The sequence below is a fragment of the Myotis yumanensis genome, unplaced genomic scaffold (assembly GCF_028538775.1).
Source record: "Myotis yumanensis isolate MYYU_CA2020_CCGP unplaced genomic scaffold, mMyoYum1.0.hap1 SCAF_18, whole genome shotgun sequence".
NCBI classification, from domain to species: Eukaryota; Metazoa; Chordata; class Mammalia; order Chiroptera; family Vespertilionidae; genus Myotis; species Myotis yumanensis.
In genome coordinates this window covers 28,052,124-28,071,614 of record NW_027223769.1, presented here as the reverse complement: position 1 = coordinate 28,071,614, position 19,491 = coordinate 28,052,124, and the positions used below count along the sequence as shown (strand labels likewise).

The window sequence follows — 19,491 nt, the reverse complement described above, 5'->3', positions numbered from 1 at the left end:
TTGAATCCATACAAGCAGCACTTAAATAAGTTAATAGCTCCAGCTGGAACTGGAACTGGAAGCCCAGAAAGGTTAAGTAACTTAATGTCAAACAGCTGGTAAGAGATGGCGTCAGGGCTTGAATTCAGGCAGTCTGCCTTTAGAACTTGCATTCTTGACCACTCGGCCGTTGTGAGTTCTCACCCTAAAAGCAGTCTGTGGGTTCTATGTGGTCTTCGAGAGAGTTCGATCTTAACCAGCTCTTGACTCCTTTCAAATTGAAAGGCAGCGGAGCAGGACCTCCTCTTGCCTCTGTTGGCAGGAATTCCTAGCTCCCTCTCCAGCTGAGTCCTCCCGTCCTCTGGTCAGCTCTCAACTCTCACACCATGAGCCTGTTGCTTGAGGGGAGAGATGGCTGCCCCCAAGTTTTTAATATTCAGTTTCTACTTTCCACTTTGTCCCAGTCCTTGGTGGACCTCAACAAAGGGAGATGAGAAGGTGCTCGCACTGTCTCTGAGCCCCAAGGTGAGGAGGGGTAGCTGGAGGTGGGAAGGAAAAACCAAGGAGATTTCTGCCCAGTATCTCTCACCTACTCATGGTTATTTCACCTGTGCCTAGCTGAGCTGTGGGCAGGGCAGAGAATGTTCTTTATCCATAAGCAATGGAAGGGGAAAAATTAATCCCCTCCTGTGAACCTTCCAAAATCTAGGTCCTTGGTCTTTTATAAGCCAGCGTGCTTCTCAGGGCTGACCTTCTGATCCCTCCCAGCCCTGAAGGCAGTAGCTTTCCTCTCTCCTAGTGGTTCCCCCTCCCCAAATCCAGGCCAGGGAGAATGCATACCCAGAGGAGGACCCCACCCCCGTGTGCCTGGCCGCCTTTATTATTCACTCCGCCCCTCCCTGAAGCCCTCTGGTTTCAGGTTTTAGTCCAAGCTGCCCCCTGAGCACACACACGTGGACTTTCTCGCCTGACCCAGCCTGAACCTGATGAAAGCTGCGGAACCTCTGCCAGAGAGAAGGGCGTCACAGCCTCCAGGTTAGAAGTTGCGAGAGATTCCACACCCCTGCTGAACAGATGCCCTTCCTTCCCGCCCCCGTGTTCACCTCCCCAGCTGGGCTTTTCAGGGTACTAACCAGGATGGGCCGGGGAGGGAATCCCCGAGCGGACAGCACCCCCTGGTGCTCGCTGCAGGGACTGCGGTGTGGGGTAGAAGTAGGGGGCTAGAAACCGCTAGAGGTACGGACGCGTGCGCGACCCCGCAGGCCACACCACTCCCACCCGTCCGGCCTGACGGATTAGCTCCTGCGCGACGGGGCGGACGGGCGGTTGGGACTCTGCCTTCCTTCCGCACCCACGTAACCTGGCGACCTCTCCAGGCCCGCGGAGGCGAGGGCGGGGAGGAGCCGGGCTGGGGGCGGCCTGGCAGGAAGCAGCGCGTACCTTCCGCTGCAAGAGGAGCAGGTGGCTGCAGTGCGGCCCGGGGCCCCAGGCTTCCTGTGCGCGCCTGGCAGCTGCAGTTTCTCCTCGGAGCTCCTTGGGCCGCCCCCGCCGCCTGGCCCGGCCCCATGGCTCAGACCCCCGACGGCATATCCTGTGAGCTGCGAGGTAAGCGCCGGCCCTTCTTTGCCTACTTGTCTGGGAGGAAGCAGTGCGGGCCCCAAAACCAGGCCGACCCAGAGCCCTGGGGATGCCGGGCAAGCGTTTCTCTCTGCTCCTTCGGAGGGCTTGCTACCCCAAGATCCACTCCACTCCTTCCTTGCTGGCTCATAGATGAGCCCAGGCCCCTAGCCTGGTATAGACCATGGGCATGTATTGACCTCCATGGGAGGACTAGAGTCACCCAGCAGGTTGCCCTCCCACAGGCGAGATCACCAGGTTCCTGTGGCCCAAGGAGGCAGACCTGCTGCTGAAAACCTGGCTACCAGAGCGGGAGGGTGCTGAGCAAGGCCACGTCCTGGTATGGCAGGGGGCCAGCCTGGGAGGGTGCTGTGGCCCAAGCAGAAAGAGCCTTTTGCCCTGAACAGGGTGTCAGGCACTCTCTCCCCCCAGGCGCTGCTGCGATGGAGAGCCTACCTGCTGCACACCTGCCTCCCATTAAGGGTGAGTCCATTCCGGGCCGGCCACCACCCACCTGGCCCTCCAGCAGCTTCCTGACGAGAGGGCTACAGCACTGGGCTCAGGCAGCAGGCTGGACTGGAGTCTAGGCCCATCAGGCTCTGAGCTCCAGGCTGCACAAAGGACTGGGCTCCCAGGAGGGTGGGGCTCCGGCCTTGGTCCCGGCTGACCCAGGCCCTCCACAGGTGGACTGCACATTCAGCTACCTGGAGGTCCAGGCCATGGCACTGCAGGAGACACCCCCTCAGGTGAAAACCTTAGTACCCGCCTGCCAGGGCCTGCCTTCCCCTCCCCCTTCCCTCCCCCTCCCCCACACATGGAGCCCAGCCAGCCCAGCCCACCACCTGCTCTCCCCAGGTCACTTTTGAGCTGGAGTCCCTGCCTGAGCTGGTCCTGGAGTTCCCTGGTGTGGCTGCCCTGGAACAGTTGGCCCAGCACGTCGCTGTGGCCATCAAGAAGGTCTTCCCTCACTCCACCCTGGGGTGAGGCCCAGCACCTGCAAGGGACTGGCAGGGAAGGGGGGCGGCAGGGGGATGCTCTGGAGATAGTGGGCAGCTTCACACCCCAGAAGCTGGAAGCCTTTCCCTTCTCCTTTCTCCCCCTCCTCAGGAAGCTGTTCCGGAAGCCCACGCCCCCCTCCATGCTGGTTCGTCTGGAGAGAAGCAGCCCCTCAGAGGCTACCACACCCAGTAGCCCCTGTGGTAAGGGCCACGGGGGGCTCCCAGCCCATCCCTTCCTGCAGCCCCAGCCCCCAGGTTTGGAGGTCTCCCAAACTGAACAGAGCCACCTGAGGTACAGCCACCTCCCAGCTTGGGTCTGATCTTCACCATCTTTTGTCTCTCTCCACCCCCCACCTGACCCTGTCATACCCCTGGCACCTCCCCAGGTGGCTTCTTGGAGACGTACGAGGCTCTGTGTGACTACAATGGCTTCCCTTTCCGAGAGGAGATTCAGTGGGTGAGGGTAGGGCCCTCTCTGGGGGGCTCTGGAGACATCTCCTCCCCATGTGCATTGAGTCCCTCCCTGCTCCTGGCGGCCCCAAGCCAGCTGGAGACACTTTCTTCCTCCAGGACGTGGACACCATCTACCATCGTCAGGGCTGCCGCCATTTCAGCCTCGGAGACTTCAGCCACCTGGGCAGTCGGTGTGTGGCCTGCCAGGACTGGGAAGGGAGGAGATGCCATGACCCACTTTCCTGAGCCTCTCCATGGAGCGGGATGCTGGGCTTGAGATCTGACTGGAGGACCCTGAGCCCTGCCCCTGCCCCTTCTCCCACTCAGGGACCTGGCATTGAGTGTGGCTGCCCTGTCCTACAACCTGTGGTTCCGGTGTCTCTCCTGTGTGGACGTGAAGCTGGTGCGTGTGTAGGAGCAAGGAGGGGGCGAGGGTGTGGGGACCAGGGTGCAGCCACTGAGCCTCCCCTCTGGTTCTCAGAGCCTTGAGGTCTTGGAACAGATTCTGCACATGATGAGTCAGTCGGCCCACCTGGAGGAGCTGGTGCTGGAGACCTGTGGCCTGAGGGGGTAAGGGAGACAGGGAGGGCTTGAGGAGGGGAGTCCGGGCAGTTGGGAGGGGGTGGAGTTGGGAACCCAGAGTCAGAGTGACAAGCCTGGGGTCTGGTCCCCAGAGACTTTGTCCGGCGACTGGCCCAGGCGCTGGCAGGCCACTCGAGCTCCGGGCTCCGGGAACTCAGCCTGGCGGGGAACCTGCTGGATGACCGAGGTATGGCTGAGCCTGGGGAAGGGCCCGGGGTGCGAGCTGGAGAAGGGGGGACCCACAAGGTTTGCCCCTACCCCCAGGCGTGGTTGCACTCAGCAGATACCTGGAGCATCGTCCTGGAGCCCTGAGGAGACTCAGCCTAGCACAGACAGGGTTGACGCCTCGAGGTAAGTGGGGCCAGGGAGGGGGTAGGGTTGGTGGAGCAAGTGTGGGTGGGCCTGAGCCACCCCCTCCTCCACCACCAGGAATGAAAGCTCTAGGCCGGGCACTGGCCTCCAACGCCGCCTTTGACTCGGCCCTGACCCACCTGGATCTTTCCGGAAACCCCGGGGCACTGGGGGCCTCGGAGGACAACGGGGTGAGTGGCTGTCTTTTAGGGGCAGTGACTCGGGGCGCTGCGGGTAGTGGGGTGTCAGAAAGCTCTGGGTGAGGCGATCCCTGACTCCTTTCCTCTCTGCCATCCCATCCCGCCACCAGGGCCTCTACAGTTTCCTGAGCCGCCCTAACGTCCTGACGGTCCTGAATCTCGCCGGCACCGACACGGCCCTGGACATTGTGAGGAGGTGGTCAGGGGGCAGCGGGCGGGGGGGGGGGGGGGGGGGGAGGGACGATCAATAGGGCTGGTCGCCGGCTCTGAGGCCCGTGGGTAGACTGGAGGGCAAGGCTGGCGGGGAGGGTTCAGTCCTCTGGCCGGTGCAGCCTACACCCTCCTCCCGCAGCTCTTCGCCGCGCTGTCCCGCGGCTGCTGCGCCAGCCTCAACCACCTCGACGCTTCCAGGAATGTCTTCTCCCGCACGTAAGGAGAGCGGGCGTGGTCATGGGCTCGGGGGGATTGGGGAGGGGGTCAGACTGCCGGGAGCCACCTCCTGCGCCCGGAAGCCCACTCCTCCCGCTCTCCCATTAGGAAGTCCCGGGCGGCGCCCGCCTCGCTGCAGCTCTTCCTCAGCCGCGCGGGGGCGCTGCGGCACCTGGCCCTCGCAGGCTGCAAGCTGCCCCCGGACGCGCTCAGGTGAGTGTCGCTGCCTGTGGCCACGCCCCCCACCTGTGCGGCCATCAGCCAAGCCAGGCTTCCAGCACTTCACCCCGCTCCGCTCCTATCGGACCCATAACCTTCCCAGCACCCTGGCCCTTCCTTCTTGGTATTTGTTCGCGCCTCGGGGGCCCCTGTCCCAGCTCCCGCCACCCCCTGTGACATCCCCTCCCAGGGCCCTTTTGGAAGGTCTCGCGCTCAACACGCACATGGGCGACCTGCACCTGGACCTCAGCGCTTGTGAGGTGAGCTCGGGGCCCCAGCGCCGGGAGTGGGGCTGCGGGAGCGCGGGGCCCTTGGCCGCCCGAGCCTCCCCACCAGCGGCCCGTTGCCTGAGACGCTCCGCTTCCACCCTCAGCTGCGCTCAGCGGGCGCCCAGGTGATCCAGGACTTAGTGTGCGATGCTGGCGCAGTGAGCTCCCTGGATCTGTCGGATAACGGTGAGGCCGCCCGGAAACCCGTCCTCCCACTATCCCCCCAATGCCCACTCCACCCGCATTCCCGCAACATCGCCCATGCGTGACCCCAACCGCCCCCAGGCTTCGGCTCGGACATGGTGACTCTGGTGCTGGCCATCGGGAGGAGTCGGTCCCTGCGACATGTGGCCCTTGGAAGGAACTTCAACGTCCGGTGCAAGTGAGCCCCCATCCCACTCTTGGGCCTCCCAGACAGCACCCCCCACGGGCCCCCACCCCTACCCCAACTGTGGCCCATGCCCACAGGGAGACCCTGGACGACGTCCTCCACCGGATTGTCCAGCTCATGCAGGATGACGACTGTGTGAGTTCACGGGACCAAGTGGGATTCTCAATCAATGGGCCCCTGTGACCCCCCCCCCACTCCTGCTCCCTCAGACCTTGTGACCTGCCCTCCTTGCTGACCCCTGAGTGACAAATGGCTTTCTCTTAACCCAGCCGCTGCAGTCTCTGTCTGTGGCCGAGTCGAGGCTGAAGCTGGGCGCCAGCGTTCTGCTTCGGGCCCTGGCCACCAATCCTAACCTGACAGCCCTGGATATCAGCGGCAACGCCATGGGAGACACGGGTGCCAAGATGCTGGCCAAGGCGCTACGAGTTAACACCCGACTCCGGTGGGCGGGGTCAGAGGGGTGGGGCCAATGGGGAGGAGGGCGTGGCTTGGAGGAGTTTGCTGGGCTAAGGGGTGGGGCTAAATGGAGGGGGATGAACTGGGTCCGTTGGTTGGGTGTGGCCTGAAGGAGCTCCGCCCCCGGCTGAAGCCCCGCCCCTCCCGGCCCAGGTCTGTGGTCTGGGACCGGAATCACACATCTGCTCTGGGCCTGCTGGACGTGGCTCAGGCTCTGGAGCAAAACCGAAGCCTGAAGGCCATGCCTCTGCCACTGACCGACGTGGCCCAGGCGCAGCGAAGCCGCCCGGAAATGACAGCACGTGCAGTGCATCAGGTGTGGGGGGTCCCTTCTCTGCTCCTCTGCTCTCCACGGTGGCCCTCCTCCCCACCACTTACCAACATCCCTTGTCCCTAGATCCAAGCCTGTCTCTTGAGGAACAACCACACAGACCAGGCCTCTCCTGCCAGCACCTCATGCCAGCAGCCACTCGGTCGGGTCTCTAATCCCTCTGAGCAGGTCAGTGTCCCCTCCCTAAACCTTGAGTACAAACAGAAGATCGAGAGATGGGGAGAGCTGTGGCACCTGGGAGCCTCCATCGGTCTGAAGGGCTGGCTTTCTGGGGGCCGGGTGTCTAAAGTCCATTGTTCCAGACAGTTCCCTCTCCTTGGTCCAGAGAGGAACCAATCATTCCTGAAGTAGTTCCCCCAAATAATACCACTGGCAGCCTTTTTATTTTTTATTTTTTCTTTCTTTCTTGATTAAGGTATTACACGTGTCCTTATTCCCCCCTCCACCCCATCCCCGCAGCCTTTTTAAAGCATTTAATTAGGCTCTCCTGTTAAAGATGGAAGGTGTTTAAAAATCTTCCCTCAATTCCCCCCGCCCATTGTAGCCCCACATGTGACTTCCCATTTACAGGTCTCCCTTCCCCTCTTCACTGACCTGTTGTGGCCAACCCAGTGACCTTTCTTCTGGCTTCATCTCCCTCCGCTACCTTCCCTTTGTGAGAAATGTTCCCAACTCTCCATTCCCAAATCCCACTGCTCTCCCAAGCTCCAGAGCCCAGGCACCTTGACCCAGACATCCTACAGGGGCTTCCCACTCTGTATATTTTCAAGTGATCGCATTATCTCCCACAAACTCTTCCCTCTACCCTGGGCCCTGTCTCCCTGGTGCCCACACCCATGAAGTACTGTGGACAGAGGTTTGAACCGGGCCTCTTCTGCCCACGTTGGAGCCTGCATAGACCTCTTCACCCCCATCCTAGCTCTCCCTTGCCCCCCTCCCTAGTTCTTCCTCTATGGTGCCTCACTCCCCTTTCTTCCCACCTCTCAGGCTATTTTCCAGGTGGGTAGTGAACAAACTGAGCTTCTAAAACACAGACATGACTAACCGCTCCTTTCTTTCTATTCTGTACACTTAGGAAGTATATATAAGGTCCCTGCAATGAACCAAAGGAGGCACTGCTCTCCCTCCTTGAACAGATAGGCTGGGCCTGGTGGTATTGGCTTCAGGACCTCATACCCTGTTGGAGACCCTGGGAAGGAGGCAGTCAGGGTTTGGGGGACTGGAAGGGGACCAGACTGAGACTGATACTTGATGCTCCTCAGGAAGTGAATGAACTTTGCCAGTCGGTGCAGGAGCTTGTGGAGCTGCTGGGCTGTGGTGCTGGGCCTCAGGGTGAAGCTGCTGTGCACCAGGCCGAGGATGCCATCCAAAATGCCAACTTCTCTCTCAGTGTGAGCACACCCTCCCATTATGAGGACCCTTCTCCTCTTTGTTAGGCGCCACCTTGAAACTCCTGTTCCTCCTTGGTCTCCAGATTCTCCCCATTCTATATGAGGCAGGAAGCTCCCCAAGCCATCAGTGGCAGCTGCGGCAAAAGCTGGAGGGCCTCCTGGGGCAGGTGGGCGAGGTCTGCCGCCAGGACATTCAGGTGAGATGGTACCCTTGCCCGAGCCCCACCTCCATGTGTAGGCTTGACCCCGCCCCATAGGCCTGACTGGGTTAATATTCCCTGAGTTAATATTCTATGGGGGTCAGAGCCTCAAGCCATCCAGTCTAGGCCCTAGTCACACCCTCACCATGCTCTGACCTTTGCCCAGGACTTCACTCAGGCCACACTGGACACAACAAGGAGCCTCTGCCCACAGATGCTGCAGGGACCCAGGTGGAGGGAGCAGCTAGAGGGGGTCCTGGTGGGCTCAAGGGGCCTCCCAGAGCTGCTCCCAGAGCACCTGCTGCAAGATGCCTTCACTAGACTCAGGTAGCTGGATGGGGCTGGGGCTGGGCTGGGCTGGGCAGAGACAGCACACTGATCCTTACCCTTTCTTGCCCTCAGGGACCTGCGGCTGTCAGTCACAGGGTCCTTAGCAGAGAGCATTGTGGCTCAAGCTCTGGCGGGTCTGAGTGCAGCACAGGATCGGCTGGTGAGGAGAAACTGCGCTTACACACACATACACACACACTGCCTGGTAGGGACTCTCTCATGTCTTCTGGGGTCATAAAACCCAGGGATATTTTAGGGTTCCCTAGGTACTGATGGGACTATGGCTGGGGCCCTACCTACCCATCTCTGGGGTGCCTGGTATTGCAGGTGGAGAGTCTGGCTCAGCAGACAACAGTGGCAATGCCCTCTGCCACACTGGCCCTGGAAGAAGGCCAGCCTACCCCCTTTGGGCCTGGGAAGTTAGAAGGCCTTTTCTTCCCTGAGGAGAAGGAAAGGGAGGATGAAGAGGAGCGGAAGGTAGGTGCTGCCAGAACTCTGGGCCTGGAACCCTAGATCCTCCCATCTTGTTCTGGAGTGTGGAAAGTGGGGAGGCTCACTTGCCCCAGGCCTAGTTTGTGCCCTCCCCAACAGAACGACAGTCCTCCACAGAAATGGCCTGAGTCCAGCCCCTGTCTGCACCTGGTTCCCTCCACTCACAGTAAGTCAGGGCCTGGGGGAAGGGGAGTTACTCAGTTGGGCTGAAGCTCCATTAGACCTGAACACCTGGACACAGTCATTCAGCCCTGTTGTCCTGGAAACTCACCCTTGCCTGGACCAGGCCAGGACCCCCGTGCACCCTGCAACGTTGGGGTCTGCTGTGGTCAGTCAGCATGGAGCAGGACCTGGGCAGAACAGGGCCTGGACACTGTCTCCACTCGCTCGCCCCCCCGCCCCCCCCCCCCCCCCCCCCCGTTTCCCTACCCCCAGTACGCGCATGACGCGCCGCTCGCTCGGGGCCGCGCTCGGCACCATGGACAGCGGCAGGGAGGGGCTGGCAGGGGGGAGGGGAGCGGGCGGCGTTGCCGGGCCCCTCCCCGCGCCCTGGGCGGGTCCCCTGCCGCCTTAGCGCCGCCACTGCCACCTCCCCGAGCTCCTCCGTGCTCTGTGCTCTTCTGGTGCTCTCCCCTCAGGTGCTGCTGAGGAACCGGAGCCCGAGCTGGCGGCTCCTGGAGAGGATGCGGAGCCGCAGGCGGGCCCATCTGCACGCGGCTCTCCGAGCCCTGCCGCTCCCGGGGCCATGGCCGGCCCGCTGCCTCGCATGGACCTGCCACCCTCCGGGCAGCCTCTGCGCCATCCGACCAGGGCCCGGCCACGGCCCAGGCGCCAGCATCACCACCGCCCGCCGCCTGGGGGCCCTCAGGTGAGTGTCCTCCCCCTCCAGAGGGGGTGGGATTGGGGGTCGCGGGTGGCCTGCTTGCTTCTCAGATGATGGTGGGCAAGGAGGTGGGTAGTGGAGGCCCAGAATCACCTGGTCATGTGGCTACATCCTGGATTCTTCCTGGCCACCCCCCACCCCAGGCCATACCCGTGTGGGGTCATGGGTGTTTGGGCTTTGTTAAGGGTGCACCTGGGTGTAGAACCAACCCTGCCCCAGGTTGGCCCGCTGTATGGGTGGATGTGCAAAAAGGGTGGCTCTCTTATCCAACATCCCTCAGGGTTACTGAGAGGTGCTGGGCTCCCTGACTACAGGACAATCCTGTGTCTGCTGCACATCTGGATTGGTGTGTGGGGGGGAGGTTTATGTGTGGACCGGGTACTGGCTGGGTAGTGGGCACAGGCAGAAGGGGAAGAGGAGCTGGCTTGAGGCCCCCCAGAGGGTCTGACGCAGCAGGCCCGAGCTGCTGAGCAGCAGCAGGCCGGGTGGGGTGGGGGTGGGGGACGCTGCAGGAAGCTGTTTCGAGTAGAGGGGGTGGCAGGTGAGAACGTGTGACCCAGGGGATGCGTGGGCTCCAGCCTGCTAGTGACTGGGTGGTTCAGAAAGTGTAGGACACTCCCTGGGACAAGAATAGGTGTGGGCGGGCGTGTGTCCAGGGCCAACTGTGGGTGAGGTATGTGAAATCAGTGTATTTGCCCACTAGCTGGACAGGGAGAGAGCTTGCATGTCGGCAGCCCCCTAGAGTCATCCCAGCTCCTGAAATTGCCCAGAGCAGACTGTTGGACACGGGAGGTGGAAAACTCACAGTTGCACTCAGCCTTGACACCTGACTGTGTGATGTCCCCCAGGTGCCCCCAGCGTTGCCGCAGGAAGGAAATGGGCTCAGTGCCCGAGTGGATGAGGGTGTGGAAGAATTCTTCTCCAAAAGGCTGATCCAGCAGGATCGCCTGTGAGTGAGGGGCAGCTGCAGGGGGTGGGAGCGGGTGGGCTGCTGCATGGGCCTTCCTACTTACTGTTTGTTGGCTGTTCCCACAGCTGGGCCCCTGAGGAGGACCCAGCCACCGAGGGTGGTACCACCCCTGTCCCCCGTACACTGCGAAAGAAGCTGGGCACCCTCTTTGCCTTCAAGAAGCCTCGTTCAACACGGGGGCCACGGCCTGATCCAGAGACCAGCCCTGGGGCAACTGCCCGCACTCGAAAAACCACACTTGGGGACCTACTGCGGCCACCGGCCCGCCCTGGCCGTGGGGAGGAGCCTGGTGGGGCTGAAGGGGGCACTGGCAGCCCTGACCCTGCTCGCAGGAGCCGGCCTCGCTACACTCGGGAAAGCAAGGCCTACTCGATGATACTGCTGCCTGCTGAGGAGGAGGAGGCAGCATTGGGTGCCAGACCTGACAAGGTGAGGCCTGGTGACAGGGGCGAGGGCTCTGCTGGAACTGCGGTCACTGGGCTCTCTCCCCACTCTGGCATCTCTGACCCCAGAGGCGGCCTCTGGAGCGAGGAGACACAGAACTGACCCCATCCTTTGAACAGAGGGTACAAGTGATGCTGCAGAGGATTGGCGTGAGCAGAGGCAGCGGGAGTGCCGAAGGGAAGAGGAAACAAGTGAGTTTGGGGGGGACACAAGTGTGAAGTGAGGGGGCCGGTGCCATGTGGCTGGCTGTGGGTGACGTATGTGACCAGGAGGAGATTCATGACACAGGTCTGTTCCACCCCCTCCTTCTCAAAATAGTGAACCATTCTCCCCTCTTGGCTTCGGCCCTGGCCCAGGCCACTGCTATCTCCTCCTTAGAAGTGTGACAGTCCTTTCTCTGCAGATCTAACAGAAATCTGACCTTGTTACCTACATTTGTAACAGCAAGTCATCTAGGGGCTTCCTCTTAAGCCTCTGCCCTGACTCCTAACTCTGCCGCAAGGACCTGTGGGGTCTCAGCCCTGGTCACTGCTTTTCTCACTGCTCTCCACCCCTGGTTGCACCTCCCGAACCAGCTCATCACCAGCCATGGGTTGGTTATACAGGCTCCTCTCCATCCATCCCTGCATTTCCCTGTGAGCCTTCCCTGACTCTCTCCCATCACTATCTGGCTAATGCCACTCTGATCAGTCCCTAATAAGAACTACATTATAGAAAGTGAATCAGAGAATTAAGAAATCACATTGTGTGTGTCTGTGTTCCACCACCCCAGACTTTGAACTCTAAGAAGGCCAGGACTGAGTTTGCATGTTGCCCACATTTTTTTTTAAAATATATTTTATTGATATTTTTACAGAGGAAGGGAGAGGGATGAGAGTTAGAAACATCGATGAGAGAGAAACATCGATCAGCTGTCTCCTGCACACTCCCTACTGGGTATGTGCCCACAACCAAGGTACATGCCCTTGACTGGAATCGAACCTGGGACCCTGGAGTCCACAGGCCGATGCTCTATTCACTGAGCCAAACCGGTTAGGGCATGTTGCCAACAATTAGTGGTAGTTATAAGAACAAGGCTAGGGTAAGGGTGATGCCCAGCTGAGCTTGACTTCCCTATTTCCTACAGAGCAAAGATGGAGAGATCAAGAAAGCTGGCTCAGATGGTGAGATCCTGGGCTAGGGCAGTACATTTTGGGGGAGGGGGATGTTCTGGGAGAGGGGTGGGGAAGCCAGGTTTTCCTTCTCCTCACCCCCAAGGCCTGCTGCCTGAGCCCCCCGACCTACTTTGCAGGGGACATTATGGACAGTTCCTCGGAGGCCCCTCCCATCTCTATCAAGTCCCGCACCCACTCCGTGTCTGCTGGTGAGTGCGGGCCACTGTGTGTGGAGAGGGAATATGCAGGTCAAGCTCACTTCCAATGCCTGGCCTAGGTCTTGGCTGAAACTCTTCTCCTTGCAGACCCCTCATGCAGACCTGGGCCAGGGGGCCAGGGGCCTGAGTCCACCACCTGGAAGACACTGGGGCAGCAGCTGAATGCAGAGCTTAGGAGCCGTGGTTGGGGCCCACACGATGGTCCAGGACCCCCTTCCCCTTGTCCCAGCCCACGAAAAGCCAGTCCCTCCCCAGACAGCCTGGGCCTCCCAGAGGATCCTTGCTTGGGCCCCAGAAATGAAGGTAAACGGGCATGCTAGCCTCCACCCCGATACTGGACTGGGGGCCGGAGGAGTCCCTGCTGGGAATTTAGCTCCTCTGGGGACCCTGAAGGTAGGGGACAAGGGCTGGAGTGGTGGCAGCTGCTGGGACCATACACTGATACCCTGGCCTCCCCCAGATGGCCAGCTGAGGCCGAGGCCTCTCTCGGCAGGGCGACGAGCAGTATCTGTGCATGAGGACCAGCTCCAGGCCCCTGTTGGTGAGGGGACACGTCCATGTGTGCTTGAGTGCAGGAGGGTGGGCTCTGGGTCTCCCTTCATGGCTCTGGTGAGGGGGCCACTGGTGGTGTGAGGGGTGAGAAACCAGGGAGCAAGGGTCTGACAGCCCTTCCCATGAGTCCAGGTTCCAACTCCAAAAGAGCAACCTCTGCTCGGGCAGGAGGACACAGGGGAAGGGGAGGCTCTGAAGCAACAACGTGTGCGTGCATGTGTGTGCACTGGCGCACACTGGGGGCGGAGGGGTGGGGACAAGCAGCAAGCACTTAACCTGCCACAGCCTTTCTGTGTCCCTCAGAACGGCCTTTAAGGCTGCAGCGGTCCCCTGTCCTCAAGCGGAGGCCAAAGCTTGAGGCACCCCCGTCACCAAGCCTAGGTAAGAAGGGGCTGGGCTGGTTGTTAGGGTGGCAGGACCGCTCAGTCCAATTCTGACCTTCCTCTCTCCCCCTCTCCTTTTGCAGGATCTGGCCTTGAAGCCGAGCCTCTGCTCCCACAGTATACAGAGCCCTCCAGCCCTGAGCGGAGTCCACCCTCCCCAACCACAGACCAAAGAGGTGGCCCCAACCCCTGATCCTCTCCTTTCCTGCCGCATGAGATTATTTTATTAAAAAACTCAAAGCAGAGTGTGGAGCACTGTTTGTCCACCCAGAGGCATAGACCTATATGCACACATTCTCCTACGAGGTCACATGACCCCTCACACCTGGGTTTGCTCGGATTCCGGCTGTGGCTCCATCAGAAAATGCAAGGCCCAGGCCAGGAGCTGGGGAGGGAGCCTGGGAAGAGAACCAAGGCTGTAGGTGAGGGTTTGGGGAACCTTTTTTCTACCAAGGCCATTTGGATATTTATAACATCATTCTCAGGCCTTACAAAATTATAAACTTAAAAACTAGCCTGCTATAATTGGCCAGACATTTAGTTAATTCGCCCCTAAGGCCTTGGCAGGGCCAGACCAAATGATTTCGAGGCCCTTATACGGCCCCTGGGCCGGACATTTCCCACACAGAGCAGGACCGCCCCAGGCACTCACCTGGCAGCTTGGACCTGGGCACAGAGGGACGTACAGGGTGGAGCGTACTTATATTGGAAGGCGGAACCATCACGGTGCTTCTTTGGTGGGTCCTGAAGAGGATGTGGTGTCTGGAGAGGGGCCAAGAAGGACCCCTAACCCCATCCAAGGCTATCCCAGCTCTCCTCCCAGCTCTATCCAAGGTTCACCCCATTCTACCCTCCAGCTGTAGGGGGACTATGCTCACCCAGACAGGGCTGGACTCCAGGACTCCCTCGGTGGTTCTTATCCTTGGAGAATGCTGCCAGTTCTTGGGGGGCAACCCTAGTTCCTTGAACTCCAGTCTAGGTTTCTGGGGCTGGGGCCTGGTCACATCGGCTTGATGTGAATTGGGGATGTGACCAAGAGGTGACAGACTTGGGGTACTACTCAGGAGTGGGGAGTTGGTTATATGGCTGGGCTGTGGGGAGCTAGGGGGCAGGGGGTGGGGGGCTGAGCAGATGGCTGGCTGGGACTGGGAGCTGCCCTTCTGCCCTGTGTCTGGAGCAGCCAAGGACAGGGCAGGCAGAAGGCTGACGCTGGCACCGCTTTCCTGTGATGACATGTGGCTGCATAAGGCAGGGTTTCCTGAGGAAGATGGGACTCACTGTGAGCATAGCCCTCTCAGCTCAGACCAGCTGAGTGACCTATGACCTTAGGCAGGTCTCCAGGGGCCATGTTCGTCCCTTTCATAGCTTCCTGCGTAGCCTGGGCAGTGTTTTGGCTTTAGCACCATCTTACCTGAGGAACTGAGTGAGGAAAGCGAGGAGGACAGGGTCAGCGACAGGTCCTGAAGAGCGGGGTCTGGTGGGGGCAGCTCAGGGCCTAGGGGAAAGGCTTATTAGCACTGTGGGGACCAGACCTCCAGATATTCCCCTCTGGACCTCTCCAGTCCTTACCCTGTGTCCTCTGACCTGCGCCCAGAGAGTTCAGGACTTGCTGGTCATCCTCAGAGATGTGAAGCCATAGGCTGGGGACAGTGTACACAGCTTCTCCCTGTGGAAGTGAACTGTCAGCCTGGCCCTTGCCAAACTCCTCACCCTGACATTTCCCAAGGGAGGCCCTAGACTGACCATGGCCAAGTGGCTTGAGGTGGCCCAGCGGGTGAGCGGGGGTGCCGTGCAAGGGCCTGACAGCATCAGACAGCTCTCAGCCAGGCGCACTAGTGCCCCCTGATGCTCCTCTTCTCCCTGCACCTCATCCAGAAGCTGGGTCAGTGAAAGGCCTAGAGTCAGGGGGGCAGGGTTGGGCTGAAGTCTGAAGATAAGGGTAGAGTGGGTGGGGAAGAGGCTTACTAAAGGAGCAGGAGGTCATAGCTGGAAAGTCACTCTACAGAGAGTTAGGATCAACCCCCACTTACCTGCATTGGAGGAGGCCGACTCTGAAAGGTGCTCCCTACAGAAACAGAGGGGACAGGCCTGAGGAACAACCCTGAGGCCTGTCAACACATTTGCCATCATCTGACCAAGTCACACCTGGCCCAAACCCAATTCTAGACTCACTCGAGGCAGTCTTTGAGCTTCTTCTGCACATCTGGGTCCTGGTTGCTAGGAAAAAGATGGTGATAGGCAGTCAATGTTACTAACGCCCTCTCACCCAAAAGGCCTAGGCCAGAGGTGGGGGAACATTTGGTTGAGGGCCATATAAGACCCACAAAATCATTTGATCTGGCCCTATCAAGGCACAAGGGGTGAGTTAACACATTTCGTACCGCTCAGGAGTTTTCTCATGTTTCTCGCGCCATCTGTTAAGGACCGCTCACGAGTGTTCTCGTTTTCCACGCCCATGGAAAAAGGAGCGAATCTAGATACTTATGTAAATTTTGCTTGGTCCCTCTTCATAGAGGAAAATGTTTTACGCAGTACCATACGTTAAAAAAGTACTAGGAACTTTAATTGTTTAATTGTTTTTGTAAATAAAAATGTTATAATTATTGAAAAACAACACCTAAAGTGCATTATGATGATTTAAATAACGTGCAGTTTGCCCAAAAACGTGCGGTCCCTGGCGTATGTCTTAGAGATTTCTATGCGGTACCCAATGTGTTAATTAAATGTCTGATCAAATATAGCAGGCTAATTTTTAAGTTGATAATTTTGTATGGACTTCGAATGATATCGAATGATATTATAAATATCCAAATGGCCCTTGGCAGAAAAAAGGTTCTCCCCCCCTGGCCTATGCCAACGCCAGCCAGGCCTGGATAGGGAGAACAGCTGGAGGGTGGAGGCACCACTTACCAACCAATCACCCAATCCCGGGGCTGCTCCGTGGGCATTAGGCTGAAGCGGTGCACCTGCAGGTAGAACTCCGCGGGCTAGAGGGGTGAAATCAGTGATGGGTCTCAGGGGCTGTCACGGAGTCAGGCCAAGTAACCCGCCCAAGCCAGCCTCACCACTCACCGCGCTGCCCTCTGCCACTTGGACTCGGACCTCGCAGTCTTGCAGCAGCAGCAGCCGGCCTTCAGCTCCTCGGAAACCAAACTCCTTCTCTTCCCTGCGGAGAGCTCGACCCTCACAGCCTAGCCGGCGGAAACTGAGTCCCGCCCGCCTGGAGCCCGCCCACCTCGAGCCCAGCTGGGTTCAAATCCTCTACGGTCCTGTGGCGCCTTTCTCACCAGTCCGAGGCGTCCAGAGTTTCCCGCGTCACCAGGCACCGGACGCTGTGGGTCCCGTCGGACACAAGCAGCGCGGCCCCGACATCAGACGTGTCAGGGGCGCAGGACGGGCCTGGGGCCTCGGCTTCTGCCTCCTGCAGCACCTGACGACAGCAACGGGCGTCAATTCCACCGCCCTGGGGACCCACCCCAGTCTCCGGGCCCTAAGGGGCTGGGGGGCTCACCTGAAGCAGCTGCCCGGCCCGTGGACTTGAGAGTCGCTCTAAGCCCAGGACCAGCTCTCGAATCCACGGCCGCAGGACCACGCTCCTCAACCTCGCCATCCCCGCAGCTGAATTTAACGGAGCACCGCTCACCCAGGTTTCCCGCGGGCGCCCGGTCCCGCCTTTCAACGGAAGAGGAAATGCATGACCGCTGGGCGGGACCTGAGACCGAGGCCCCGCCCATGTGCGTGCCCGCGCGTGCGCACAAGCGCATACTGTTAGGGAATTTGCGTGCAGATTCCTGTCGGCTCGATTAGGTCCTTCCCTGCTTGTTACCTCTCTGAGCAACAAAGCCGGAGACTCTTCTGGGCCGTCCGTCAAAACTCCCTTGGCACCGGGCAGGAAGGGGTCCAGGGCTGTTTCAGATGGGGAGGGAGGAACTGGGGCCTGAGGCTGCGGCCTAGGGTAGTCCGAGGGAATTGGCTCGAAGCCACTTCAACGCCGTATGACCCGAAGGACTCCGTAAATATTATAACTCAGTTTCTCATCTACAAAATTAGTCTTGTAAGGCCAGTAGAAATATGACACACAGCACTCAATAGGTATCACTCTCCCCTCGGATTGGCCAAGCACCGCCCCCGCCGCTCCCCAGGCTCCAGAACGCGGGACGAACAGTAGCGTCATGACGTAAGAGCACACGAAGACGTCTCTAGCCCCACCAGCGTTGCCTAGGAAACGTGGACTCCGCGTTCCACGCTCCGTAGCTGGCCCCTTGACGTCACGGTCTGGATGGGAGGGCGGGGCGAGTGCTACCGCCAGGGGCGGGGCGGCGCGGGCCGGCCGGGCGGCCGGGCTGTGCACCTGCGGGGCCGCCTGGTGCAGGGTCCCGGGCCCGCCCGGCCCCGCCATGGCCAGGCCACAGAGAACCCCGGCGCGCAGTCCGGACAGCATCGTGGAGGTGAAGAGCAAAGTAAGGGCCCCTCCAGTCCTAGCTCCGGCTTCGGCTCTAGGTGCTTCCAATTCCCTCATTCTCCCCTCCCTGGCTCCTTGGTCCCGCCACCTTTTTCTCTCCACTATCCTTCACTTCCCATTTCTGGCTTTTCTCGCTTTCCCGCGCCCATCCTTCTTCCTTTCCCTGCCGGCCTCTGGAGTCCCTCTGTGGCCTGGGTTACCTGGAGGGCGGGGAGAAGACCTTGGACAGCGTCCCTTGTACTGGAGCTGAGGTCTGGGCACTAGGCTGCAGCTGTTGCCGCAGCCCGCTTTCTCACCCCTGCCACTCCTCGACCTGTGGTGAGAAAGGACGCAGGCTCCCTCCTGACCCCTCCTCTCCCCCCACTCCCTGCCTCTAGTTTGATGCCGAGTTCCGACGCTTCGCGCTGCCCCGCGCTTCTGTGAGCGGCTTCCAGGAGTTCTCGAGGTTACTGCGTGCGGTGCATCAGATCCCGGGGCTGGATGTGCTGCTTGGCTATACAGATGCTCACGGCGACCTATTGCCTCTCACCAACGACGACAGCCTGCACCGGGCCCTGACCAGTGGGCCCCAGCCGCTGCGCCTGCTAGTGCAGAAGCGGGGTGAGGAGAATGGGGTACAGTGGGCAGCCTCTGTGGGGTAGGGTGACAGGGCAGGTCTACAGGGATTAAGTTCATGCCCAGGGTGTTCAAGCTTCACCCTCAGCAATCCCTGCCCTTGAGCTGACCTCCAGGTGGTAGGAAATAGTTATAGTGTCCCCTTCCCCCTGTCTGGGCCTGAGGGGAAAGGGAGAACAGGGTCTCTGATCTCAGTGTCTCCCTCTCCAGAAGCTGACTCCAGCGTCCTAGCCTTTGCCTCCAACTCTCTGCAGCGGCGTAAGAAGGGGCTCCTACTTCGGCCAGTGGCACCTCTGCGCACCCGGCCACCCCTCCTAATCAGCCTGCCCCAAGATTTCCGCCAGGTTTCTTCAGTCATAGATGTGGACCTACTGCCTGAGACCCACCGGCGTGTGCGGCTGCACAAGCACGGTTCTGACCGCCCACTAGGTTTCTACATCCGAGATGGCATGAGCGTTCGTGTAGCTCCCCAGGGCCTGGAACGTGTCCCAGGCATCTTCATCTCTCGCCTGGTACGAGGGGGCCTGGCTGAGAGTACAGGGCTGCTGGCAGTCAGTGATGAGATCCTCGAAGTCAATGGCATTGAGGTGGCTGGGAAGACCCTGGACCAAGTGACAGATATGATGGTCGCCAACAGCCACAATCTCATCGTCACTGTCAAGCCAGCCAATCAGCGCAATAATGTGGTGCGTGGGGCATCTGGGCGTCTGACAGGGCCTCCCTCTGTCGGGCCTGGGCCTGCTGAGCCGGAGAGCGATGATGACAGTAGTGATCTGGTCGTTGAGAACCGCCAGCCTCCCTGTTCCAATGGGCTGTCTCAGGGCTCTCCGTGCTGGGACCTGCACCCAGGCCACCTGCGTCCAAGTGCCCGCAGCTCTCTGCCATCCCTGGACAATCAGGAGCAAGCCAGCTCTGGCTGGGGGAGTAGCATGCGAGGAGATGGTAGTGGCTTCAGCCTCTGACACACGAGGAAGCAGTCCTTGCCACTCCAGGGGACTCCTCAGTGGGGTTTTAGCTTGTTCATAGGGCCTTCTCAGTATGGGGAACATTAAAGGTTTTCTACAAATGCAGTGACGGTCCTTCTGTGTCCCAGCCCCAGCCTCCTCCCTGATCCCACAGCCT

General features: G+C 60.0%; 3 protein-coding genes across 12 annotated transcripts; 2 read left to right on the top strand and 1 right to left on the bottom strand.

Moving 5' to 3' along the window:
• Positions 1–1,451: 1,451 nt before the first annotated feature.
• CARMIL2 (capping protein regulator and myosin 1 linker 2) lies at positions 1,452–13,537 on the top strand. 7 transcript variants are annotated; one of them, XM_070398968.1, is made up of 39 exons: positions 1,457–1,584; positions 1,842–1,936; positions 2,029–2,079; positions 2,280–2,342; positions 2,452–2,576; positions 2,704–2,795; positions 2,981–3,051; positions 3,165–3,238; positions 3,375–3,450; positions 3,529–3,617; positions 3,722–3,816; positions 3,894–3,980; positions 4,059–4,171; positions 4,291–4,368; positions 4,533–4,609; positions 4,718–4,822; positions 5,019–5,088; positions 5,202–5,283; positions 5,383–5,479; positions 5,566–5,623; positions 5,758–5,930; positions 6,098–6,260; positions 6,342–6,443; positions 7,538–7,666; positions 7,750–7,863; positions 8,033–8,193; positions 8,269–8,401; positions 8,524–8,673; positions 8,788–8,854; positions 9,327–9,556; positions 10,420–10,520; positions 10,607–10,970; positions 11,105–11,176; positions 12,112–12,148; positions 12,277–12,348; positions 12,445–12,660; positions 12,818–12,898; positions 13,213–13,290; positions 13,376–13,537. In XM_070398968.1, exons 1-39 carry the CDS (start codon positions 1,545–1,547, stop codon positions 13,483–13,485), a joined length of 4,191 nt encoding a protein of 1,396 aa, XP_070255069.1. In that variant the 5' UTR covers positions 1,457–1,544; the 3' UTR covers positions 13,486–13,537. The 7 variants fall into 7 exon arrangements, with proteins under 7 accessions (XP_070255071.1, XP_070255069.1, XP_070255067.1 ...); XM_070398966.1 differs by having other exon boundaries at positions 1,460–1,584; positions 11,054–11,176; positions 12,851–12,898; XM_070398965.1 differs by having other exon boundaries at positions 1,461–1,584; positions 5,767–5,930; positions 11,054–11,176.
• On the bottom strand, positions 11,786–17,432 carry ACD (ACD shelterin complex subunit and telomerase recruitment factor). 2 transcript variants are annotated; one of them, XM_070398973.1, is made up of 13 exons: positions 17,119–17,432; positions 16,804–16,964; positions 16,580–16,722; positions 16,365–16,458; positions 16,203–16,279; positions 15,465–15,509; positions 15,323–15,357; positions 15,036–15,187; positions 14,877–14,958; positions 14,704–14,787; positions 14,171–14,550; positions 13,945–14,036; positions 11,786–13,690 (listed from the first exon to the last, which is right to left on the bottom strand). In XM_070398973.1, the coding sequence occupies exons 2-13, from the start codon at positions 16,900–16,902 to the stop codon at positions 13,612–13,614; spliced, it is 1,362 nt and encodes a 453-aa protein (XP_070255074.1). In that variant the 5' UTR covers positions 16,903–16,964; positions 17,119–17,432; the 3' UTR covers positions 11,786–13,611. The 2 variants fall into 2 exon arrangements, with proteins under 2 accessions (XP_070255074.1, XP_070255073.1); XM_070398972.1 differs by having other exon boundaries at positions 11,787–13,690; positions 14,862–14,958; positions 17,119–17,431.
• Positions 17,136–19,458, top strand: PARD6A (par-6 family cell polarity regulator alpha). 3 transcript variants are annotated; one of them, XM_070398977.1, is made up of 3 exons: positions 17,136–17,740; positions 18,132–18,354; positions 18,580–19,458. In XM_070398977.1, the coding sequence occupies exons 1-3, from the start codon at positions 17,690–17,692 to the stop codon at positions 19,329–19,331; spliced, it is 1,026 nt and encodes a 341-aa protein (XP_070255078.1). In that variant the 5' UTR covers positions 17,136–17,689; the 3' UTR covers positions 19,332–19,458. The 3 variants fall into 3 exon arrangements, with proteins under 3 accessions (XP_070255078.1, XP_070255077.1, XP_070255076.1); XM_070398976.1 differs by having other exon boundaries at positions 17,136–17,752; positions 18,583–19,458; XM_070398975.1 differs by having other exon boundaries at positions 17,137–17,752.
• The last annotated feature ends 33 nt before the right edge of the window (positions 19,459–19,491 follow it).

Coding starts and splice junctions, on each gene's coding strand:
- CARMIL2 (XM_070398964.1), top strand. CDS start 1,545: ATGGCTCAGACCCCCGACGGCATATCCTGTGAGCTGCGAG. Junction 6,444..7,537: donor TCTCTAATCCCTCTGAGCAG/GTCAGTGTCCCC, acceptor GATGCTCCTCAG/GAAGTGAATGAACTTTGCCA. Junction 7,667..7,749: donor ATGCCAACTTCTCTCTCAGT/GTGAGCACACCC, acceptor CTTGGTCTCCAG/ATTCTCCCCATTCTATATGA.
- ACD (XM_070398972.1), bottom strand. CDS start 16,902: ATGGCGAGGTTGAGGAGCGTGGTCCTGCGGCCGTGGATTCGAGAGCTG. Junction 15,510..16,202: donor CGGGATTGGGTGATTGGTTG/GTAAGTGGTGCC, acceptor TCTTTTTCCTAG/CAACCAGGACCCAGATGTGC. Junction 14,037..14,170: donor TGGAGTCCAGCCCTGTCTGG/GTGAGCATAGTC, acceptor CATCCTCTTCAG/GACCCACCAAAGAAGCACCG.
- PARD6A (XM_070398975.1), top strand. CDS start 17,690: ATGGCCAGGCCACAGAGAACCCCGGCGCGCAGTCCGGACAGCATCGTG. Junction 17,753..18,131: donor TCGTGGAGGTGAAGAGCAAA/GTAAGGGCCCCT, acceptor CCCTGCCTCTAG/TTTGATGCCGAGTTCCGACG. Junction 18,355..18,579: donor CCTGCTAGTGCAGAAGCGGG/GTGAGGAGAATG, acceptor CTCCCTCTCCAG/AAGCTGACTCCAGCGTCCTA.